General features: G+C 32.8%; 1 protein-coding gene across 1 annotated transcript; it reads left to right on the top strand.

Annotated features, from left to right (window-relative positions):
• The first annotated feature begins 1,271 nt into the window (after window positions 1-1,271).
• LOC143235678 (uncharacterized) lies at window positions 1,272-8,570 on the top strand. The gene is made up of 8 exons (XM_076473896.1): window positions 1,272-1,508; window positions 2,382-2,487; window positions 2,709-2,899; window positions 4,420-4,608; window positions 4,833-4,967; window positions 5,872-5,947; window positions 8,001-8,053; window positions 8,391-8,570. The coding sequence occupies exons 1-8, from the start codon at window positions 1,272-1,274 to the stop codon at window positions 8,505-8,507; spliced, it is 1,104 nt and encodes a 367-aa protein (XP_076330011.1). The 3' UTR covers window positions 8,508-8,570.
• Window positions 8,571-10,288: the final 1,718 nt, after the last annotated feature.

The raw sequence follows: 10,288 nt of genomic DNA, 5'->3' as shown, positions 1-10,288 counted from the left end.
TCGTGATATGATTATACAACATAACTAATGATACTTTTTACACAGTCATGGTATCATTATCCAGCATAAGTAATGATACTGTTTATGGCCTGGCATGTCCAAGCGCGTTAAGGCGTGCGACTCGTAATCTTAGGGTCGCGGGTTCGCATCCCCGTCGCGCCAAACATACTCGCCCTTTCAGCCGTGGGGGCGTTATAATGTGACGGTCAATCCCATTATTCGTTGGTAAAAGAGTAGCCCAAGAGTTGGCGGTGGGTGGTGATGACTAGCTGCCTTCCCTCTCGTTTTATACTGCTAAATTAGGGATGGCTAGCGCAGATATATGTATTCTTATTTATACATACAAAATGAAATTTCAAGATTTTTAATTTTCATGAAATATGTGCCCTCTTGATGAAGCTAAATCTTACCTTCAACCGAGAAAAAATTATGAATTCGAGTGGAATATTTAAATATACACTGGTGGATAAACTTTGTTATAGTGGAAATCAGTTTCTTTTTTCGTTTAATTAAACTGACCACCGTATGGTAAATAGCAGTTTTCGGACGTCATAATCTTAATTGTGAAAGTAATTTTTATGCCATTTTCTTAATGTTAAACTTAACAAAACACTTTGGAAATACAATCCATTTTCAAAATTGATAGTATCAGTTTGTTGCTGAAAAAACTCATAAGTGTTGTAAGCACGGTATGCAAGGCATTTGATTGGTTTTATTCGCAATAATGCATGATAATATACAGCTGTCAGAGTGCGGATAAATTCCAGTGTATCTTGGTTTCTGATTGTCTCCAAACTCATATTTTTACAATATTATTGTACTCGAGGGTGTTCATAAAAGATAAAAGTGACTTTTATTGACATCCACATATCATGTTGGCCAGACATATAGATAACAAACTTAATCGCCTATTTTTCATTTTTAAATGTTCACCTGTGGGTCAGCGGTAAGTGTATGGATTTACAACGCTCGAATCCTGGTGGACATAGTGAAGGTAGCTTATTGTATAAATTGTTTGCAAGGAAACCACACATATTTTAAAAATCACTTGTGTCATCGGCTAAATGGTTACCAATAAAGCTCATATTTGTTTCTTACAGGTGAAAGATCTGAAATCATCAACTTTGAAATTTCCTTGGTGTTTCAACACTTACATTACTGTCAAGTTTTCATTGCTTTTAAATAATTTCAACTATAGTTATATTGAAACGAAATATTATATAAATCAAATGACCGAGCAAATCTCTAGTAAATCTGTTTCGCGTACTCCAATGCAAAATTTAAATCAAAATGAACAAAATTCAACTCCTGCCAAGACCAAGAGTGGTAAAGGTTTAGGAACAAGGAATAAAGCGCCACGCCGTTCTGAAACTTGTGGAGCAGAGCAGAATCAGGGTCACCAGAATTCAATAGATAATTCAGAAAATGGAATCCGCGAAGAAGAAACTTCAACAAGAAGGAAATCTTTAGCACCAAAGGAACCAGCTATTGTTTACAATAATGTAAACGTAAATACTATTTACTCTGCTTTTTTCTTCTTTTTCTTTCAGAAAATTAATAAATTGGATTAAGCTTAGAGAAGCCTACTTCCAAATTTTAGCACTAGTGTTATTCTGTTTCCAATAAGAAACCATAGTGTAGTTGTTTTAACTTTAATTCGAAATATTCGTTATCCAGGCTGATGTTGGATTTTAGAAATATAAATAAAAAATAATATTTTTTATATTATGTACAAAGTTAATACATTTATTGTGGCGAGTTTTCAGATAACTAGCAATAATTTAAATCGTTAAATTAGTAGTTTCTAGGCATAATTTAATATTACTAGTAAAACTGGCAGCTCCCTTTAGCTAATAAACAAATTATAACTTTTTCAATGAGCAGATAAGAAAGTGAACTGTTTATAAAGCAATGCAAAAAGTAATACTTCATTTTAAATATCGAAGTTTCTCTTGTTTTCTTCGTGGAGACGTTTTGTTGATTAAAATTCATTAAACATTTAACTTTTTTGTGTTAGTATAAGTGCTCAATTAAGGTTTTAAAAATAAATATATTCGTACTTTGTTAAATTAAAAATTTCAAATCGTATAGTAAAAAATCTTCGAGATTATTCGGGTTGATGAACTACAACAAAATAAGATATGTTTAGATGTTAATATTGATTTTATAACAAGTTTTCTGTTATAAAACAGAATTTTTATAACAGAAAATAGTTTTTTTCTGTTATAAAATTCCTTTTGGGTCTATCATTCATATCCAAAACCATTATTGTAAAGTCAAACCATTCCATCAAATCTTTGATCATTAATTTAATTATATGTTTATTAATGACTCTTGTTTAAGGGGTAGAAGTGACAAAGAGACTCGTTGACGCTGTTCAGGACAAGTTAAGCAACGAAGAAAACCGCACGCTGCGGGAACTGGAAGAATATATGGTTACAGAGGGTGGAGCTTGGGCCTTGGGAGCACCTCACCTGGACCTGATAGGTTGGATTATTATTATTATTTTTAATAATCTTAAACTAAATATGTTATCGTTATTGGCATTGGATTTCAATTGTAACACTTGTTAAAATTCATAGACGTTTTAGTATATCGCCTATCGATTACTAACGAAGTGCGGTTTTATGTTTCACTCGTTATATTTTATTGTTTGAGAACAAACAATGTGTTTAATAAAACTGTGTATAATCTTATTCTTTGTTTAGGAAAGTTCTTGCTGGATAAAAAGTGGCCTGTGGAAGTAAAGATTTTAATTCTCTCTCTGATCCAAGCCGCAGCCTTTAAAGACGATGTCATTCTCTTGTTATATCAAGACCGGAAAGACCACTTCATCATGCGATATGTCACTAGTATCAAATACTTGAATTATGAAGAACAGGAGAATGTGGCAAAATTAGTTGGTGATCTGCTAGCTTTATTGTGGTTTAGTTTATACGATATAGGGTGAACCAGTTATAAATTCTATTGTATGATATAAGATGAAACAGATAAAGCCTATTTTATGATGTAGGGTGAACCAGTTGTAAAGCCTATTTTATCAAGTTTAGATAGCAAAATTTTTCTTTGTGTTCTTTCATTGACAAACTTTTTCAGTTATCTGGTGAAAATAATTCAATGATGTAAATTATAAAAAAAAATATTTCTTAACGTTTTTGGAAACTGCTTTTATTGTACAAACTTGAAGATCACGTTCACAAATGACGCTAACTGCACTACACTTACGTAAAGAATAAACTTACTTGCATCACTTCAGAACTTAAACAAAAATCACACATATTGACTGATTTGCTTTACCAGCTATAAACAACTCTGCTAGGTTGAAGTTAACTCCTCTTAACAACCAATTAACTGTCTTCACGCTACTTCGTTAAACATACTTATAACCTACCTTCGAATGCTATAAAATGTCCGATGACGTCAAATTACTAGAATTATCTAAATCTATCTGATTTTAGTGTCATGTGCCCTTTAGCTAACAAACAAGATACGAAATCAAAAGTATAGCCTATAGCACTATCTTAAAATCTAATATTAATTGTATTATTAGTATTTATTGGCACCCATTTTGGCCAGCCTATTTCATATAATTATCAAGGAAATTTTGATATAAGTGTCACGAGTAGCTAAATATTGAACAAGGGAAGACGTTTGAATATCGTCGTGCAGTGAAGCTAGCTTTAAAGTATTACGTTTAGTTTTTTATGAAAAGTAAACTTACACCAAGAAGGTTGTTCAGAAAGAAATGTGACTTCTTCTCAGTATCTGGAAATATGAGACTCGTAAATGATGATATTGATAGGTTAAAGGTTGACATTCATCCACTATCAAATGATATCCTCCTACAACATCATAACAGACCCTAGCATGGCCAGGTGATTAGGGAGCTCGACTTGTAATCTGAGGGTCGCGGGTTCGAATCCCTGTCACACCAAACGTGCTCGTTCTTTCAGCCGTGAGGGCGTTATTATGTGTTAGCCAATCCCACTATTTGTTGGTAAAATAGTAGCTCAAGAGTTGGTGGTGATGACTATCTGCCTTCCCTTTAGTCTTACATAGTTAACTTAGGGACGGCTAGCTCAGATAGCCCTCGTGCAGCTTTGCTCGGAATTCAAAACAAACAATAGAACACCAGGACTCACACTGTTAATCACACAAAGATTTCAGTCAGAAGTTTTTACGGGGCCCCCTTTTTTGTCGGTTATCTAAAGAACTGTCTGCATACATACAAATTTTCCACTTCACAGATGTTCCTAAAGCAACTGTAATTGAATGAATTCATAACACCACACATACATCTGGAGAGAGAGAATTTTATTTCTTTTTAACGCACCTTTTTAAACCACATGTTTTGTACACGTTAAAGTTAATTTATTGTACAATTTCCTGTCATATCCTATTATTTCTGCTGTTTAACAGTTGTGTAACCTGTGTCACCAAGGTAGCAGTTTTGATTGGTTGATGTACATATCAGAATGGGACAACGAAGGCCAGTCCACCAGTTACAGTCGAGCCACAATCAAAGCGACAGTGCACGCTCTCCAAAGTGACAGGCCACCTGTGAAAGAAAAAGGAGTGTCTCTCATATTCAACTTGGCTAGAAAAGAGGTAGACGTCCTTTGCTTACTTACAAAAACAAGTGACTTTTTTTTTTTTTAAATGACATATAATTTTAGTTGTTCATACGTGAAATACAGAAATGCATTTTGACATTAGTTAGTGTTTCGTAGATAATGTGACATCAACGAAATTTCACCATTTTTCAGAGGGACGTGTAACAGCCTTTTCTGACGCACAATGATTATACACTCAGATCGTAATGGTATGTTCAGATCACAGATTCAGAATTTCCAAAATGGGTATATTCCTTATACTTAATGGCATTGAAAGAAAAGAGAAATGGGAATCAACTTGAGGTACCAGGACCATCCAGTATGAGACCTGCAACAAGTCGTATACTAGTCATGGTAAGCAGAGTATGGTGTCTTATAAAAGGTGAGAATCCACAAATGTAAAGATCAGTGACAGAATATGTCCACTTACTCCAGGCAACAGTTCAAAATATAACTAAAATGGATTTCTATCTCAAAAAGTGATATAAATTGCTTGCCTGACATACTCACTCAACTGATACCTCAAACAGCTGGAGAATGAAATGATAAATATGTATATATATTGGTCAATACACCAGACGAAAGGCCCATAGATTTTTATATGACCCAATTGTTGGAAATCATGCTGGGAAACTGTTATTCTCCTACACTATATAATTTATGGAAAGCATTATAAAAGACAGGTATGCTTTGGACGTGACAGCCATAGCATGGAGTTTTTTCAGTATCTACACTGCATGGCTATTGTCAGAATATAATGCGACCTAGCATGGCACTCAAATCGTATTAATATAATGTATTCAACCTCTGTATAAAATGAAATACCAACATTTATCGACTGGAAAAGTCTAAGGCAGCTTGTACAAAACAATAAAAACATCTAGGCTAAATTAAAGTTAATGGACAATAATTATAAATGGTGTTAAATTTATGATGATGAGAAACCCACTTGAAATAAAAATATGCCTCAAAACGGCTGGTGTGGGTAGTAACACTTTTATTAATAAAGCAGAGAACAACGTTTCAGCCTTCCTAGGTCTTTAGGTCGAAACCCTGTTCTCAGCTTTATTAGCAAAAGTGTTAATACCCATACCAGTCATTTTGATACGATATTAAATTTACTTATCATGGAAATTTATTATATATTGAAATCTAAAAATGGAAACTTTAGAACATGTGCTAACAGTACTTTCAGCTGTTCATTTCTGGGGTATAACACAGAGAGTGTACAGTAATCCATGACTGTTTCTCTTTGCAGTTATTTGATGAGACAGCTACAGAGTTATCGATGGTTGTACTACAGTTCTTACAAGGAGAGGTAACGGAGGAAGAAGGTTAGTGTAAACAAGAGGGAATCTTCAATAGCCGCTACACTTCTTGTTGTAACAATCAGAGTAAATTAATCTTTCCCCCCTTTTTTTTTTAAATTAAATGAGCTATATTTTTGTGTATCAGCAAAACGAAGTGTGATGGCACATACACCTGATTTGATTTTATTATTCATCAGGATCAGGATCTGTACCAGTATACCTAATTCTTTTAGGCAGGATTAGAGTAAATTAATATACGAGATTTTGACCTCTTGAGTCCAGAACTCTAATTAGATCTCGTATCACTCAAGCAATGATCTAGAAATCTTTATCTGAGTAAACAACAACTTAAGAGTTGTTCTATTAGCCACTATACTGTGGCTAAAAACTTATTAATTAGTTTTTGAATAATGATGTAATGAATTGTTATTCATTGGCTGATTAGAAAAACATGGATTTTTTAAAATCTACACCATTTCCTAATACTTTATAAGCAGTAACTAAATTAAAGGATGATTCTTTCTTTGGAAAGTAAAAACCAATGGAATCACATACCCAGCGTTATTTGGATTTTTAAAATTAATTCCAAAGTGAAACACTTAATAACCAAAAATATTTTGATTTTTTCATGAATTATTTAAGTTTTGGACTGATAAATTGTTAATAAGGTTACAATAATAACCTTAACAATCATAGGCCATTTTGGTCTATATATTAAGTAATAATATTTTCTTAAGGTTATCTACATGTTCAAATATGATTAATTATCCTTTAGAAATAAATTACACTGGATAGACTATAAGATAAAAGTATTTATGAAATTTACTGATAAAACTAATTTAGTATTACAGTAATAATTGTAGTAAAGTTTTTGTCATGTTCACTTCTTGTTTATATTACTGGCATCATCTTCTGTCATCAGGGTTCCAGTTGTGAAACATTAACCATCCTTATGTTTCTATCATCAGGGTTCCAGTTGTGAAACATTAACCCACCTTATGTTTCTATCATCAGGGTTCCAGTTGTGAAATAGAAGCCAAACAGTTTGTTTCAGATGTTTATGAAAATCTATACAAGAATTACTTGGGTTAACCATTCCTAATTTTAAACTAATAAGCAAGAAGGCAAACATCTAGTTATTGGCACACAATACCAATTCTCAGATTAATATAGTTGAATTATGGGAAAAAAAGACAGTCACTGTAATAACTCACAGCCCCAAAGAGACCCTAGTAATCTATTTTTGTTTTGCAGTTACAAGGCCCTTCGGATCTATAGATCACAATGCTAGCCACTAGGCCACACCTTACCCAGCCAAACTAAAACAGTTGTTTAGGGTTATTGTAAACATCCTTTTACTATTACTACAATAGAGATGTATCAAAAGGTTGAAATTTAGTTATAGAATTTCACACCTTGTGAAGATATCAGTTTTTTATTTTGAACACAATTTTTCAAAAAAATTTAAATTTTGTTTTGTTTATCAATATTACAAAAACAACAATAAATATAAACCTAAACAAAGAATGCTGCTAAAGGTGTATTTATTTTTGGTAAAAATCCTTTGGCCATGAAATTATGCCACAAAAACGTGTTGCACTTGTATACGTTATAAAGATGGCACTTAAGTAGGTTGGGCATATACGTTTTAAATGAACCCCAAGAATGTCTGAAAGTTTTAGACATATTCTTAATTTAACCTGTAACAATAATTACTTCAAAAATAAAATATATTTTGTAATAATGAGAACTCTTTGTGAATGGGGTCTCGTGTGGCTGTTTAGTCTATCCAAACTGCAAATCTCTGGATTTATGGTACATGCCTCATTCTCACCAAAGCACACTCCAAATTTGAGAGTCAAATCCAGTCTATTTAATAAAACAAAAATTGGTGGTGGATATTGTTTACTATGGGTCTTCCCTCCCATAGTGGTGGGTGTAAGATACTAAGGTACTTCCATGGAGGTAGGCACAAATAACAAACACAACATAAACAAATATTAAAACCCCTTCACTGTTTACAAGATTTTATTCATGGTATTTTATGGTATGTAATTTCAAATATTGTATTTTACAGGTTTTCGTTGCCTGTCAGCACTACACAAATTTATGTGCATAAGTGTTACAGAAGTAAGTACTTTATTCATATCACTTTGTGTTTGTAATAACTTCCTAGTAAAACAAACTATTATTTTAGAAGGGTTTCAAACCCTATAAACTGCACTAGGTGTATAGTTTTTATGGATTTCTCTTAGCTTAATACACAGACTAAAATGTCATCCACTCCAGACACATACAACCTGTAAAAACTCACATTTCAAATTCATCATTTGTAATGACAGTTTTGAGAGATTAAAGTTGCAATATATTACACAGTGTAATAAAATTACACATTATAAAATACATGGTTCTTGAAGTTATGGAAATATTGTGGAGCCAATAATTATATTAGGATATTATCTTTTAGGTTCCAATCCTACTGAAGATGTTAGGACCCAATGTTGAGAAATTCAGTGGAAAATCAGAAAGGATTGAGTTGTTAGAACAGATAAGGTTCAGGATGTCTGCCTCAGTACTGGCGTAACCGGAAGTAGAGCTTTAGCAGTGACACCTAGTGCTAAAATTTCTTCTAATTTTCCCCTTGCCAGCAATCTCTGGATATCAAGTCTTATTACATACCACTTATGTTATCTGCTTATGTTCTCTGCATTTTTTTAGATGAAATTTGAAACAGTTTGGGATTTGACCCAACTTCAGTGTTTCATGTTGTTGAACAGATTTGAATCCCAAATAGTCTCAGTTTTATGTTGATTTTACTAAACCTTTTAGTGAGTTCCTTAAGTTTTTGTGATGTTACAGTAATGTGGTCTGACAGATATTTGTACTTAGGACGTGGTTATGAGTGTTTCTCTTTAACTTTTATACTGTTATGTAACTGACTTTTATGTGCTTTTTGAAAGTTTCAAATGTTTTACTCAAGTGGGGGGAAAAAGAAAAGAGAAACTAAACTATACCAGCACTTAAGTAAGTACTGAATTTTTAAAACAATGTGATTAAAATAAATAGTTCATTAAACTGCCATTTATAATCTGTTGCATAATAACATAGACTAAGATACAGTATTGAAACTTTGACAATATATATATAACAAGTTTTTACTAGTATACAGAGTTGAAATTATAACAGATGTAAAACTAGATAATTTATATAAATACTTGAAATAATGACACTACATAACCAGTTTTAACTTGTATAAATACTTGAAATGATAACACTATGGAAACAGTTTTAACTTATATAAATACTTGAAATGATAACACTATGGAAACAGTTTTAACTTACATAAGTACTTGAAATGATGACACTACATAACCAGTTTTAATTTACATAAGTACTTGAAATGATGACACTACATAACCAGTTTTAATTTATACAAAAACTCAGAATTATAACATTGTATAACCAGTTTTAAATGATACAAATAGTTAGAGTTATAAAAGATGTAACACGTAACTAGCTTTAACAATGAAAGTGGCTCAATGCTAAGCTTAGAGGTTTAATTCCTGCAGTGCACACAGATTCACAATGAGCTAACAAGAAACTAACAATAAACTTAAGGTTAAGGGTATGGCATAAACATTAAGTAGACATCTCAAAACTTTAGTTCGATACTTCTCAGAGGTTGTACTATAATTTAATGTAAGGTTTCATGTTTTAGTTACTGTAGTTTAAAACCAACACTTGTTAGAGAGTAAGGTATTAAATAATAGTATTGTACAACTGAACAAACCTTTACATTTATTAGTGGTTTGTTTACTCCTTTTATTGTTGGTTTCAGATATTTGCACAAAGCTATCCAAGGGGCTGCATATGTTAGACATCTCAGACTTTGAGCTGACAGATTAGAGAGACGACATGTTTGATGTCTCAGACTTTGAGCTGACAAACTAGAGGGATGACAGCTAATCAACAGCAGCCAGCATTAACTGTTGTGCTACTCTTATCTGATCAAAGAGTAGGATGTGACTGTCACTCTTATAATGCACCCATATCTTCAAAGTGAAGAGTGAGGTTATGCAGAATGGCTCCTAAACCATGAATCCTCAGATTATAAGTCTAGCACACTAATAGGTCTGTGAATCAGTGGGTCTATGCTGCAAAATACAACCTGCACTTTAGGGGTGAATAACATAAGTGGTAATCAGATCCCACTTTTGACTAAGTCTTTCAACCAAATTCATGGCAACAACAACTTAACTTTTTTTTTCTTACTTAGACATCTTTATGACTTTCCTAAACAGCTGAAAATTATTGTAGCTACTTGTCTGTCAGTGGGTTGGCTTTAAGCTTATAGGACTTACAATG

Source organism: Tachypleus tridentatus, chromosome 12, assembly GCF_004210375.1.
Source record: "Tachypleus tridentatus isolate NWPU-2018 chromosome 12, ASM421037v1, whole genome shotgun sequence".
In the NCBI taxonomy this organism is placed as follows: domain Eukaryota; kingdom Metazoa; phylum Arthropoda; class Merostomata; order Xiphosura; family Limulidae; genus Tachypleus; species Tachypleus tridentatus.
Note: the sequence above shows the minus strand (reverse complement) of the source record. Positions and strands in the feature narration are given on the sequence as shown.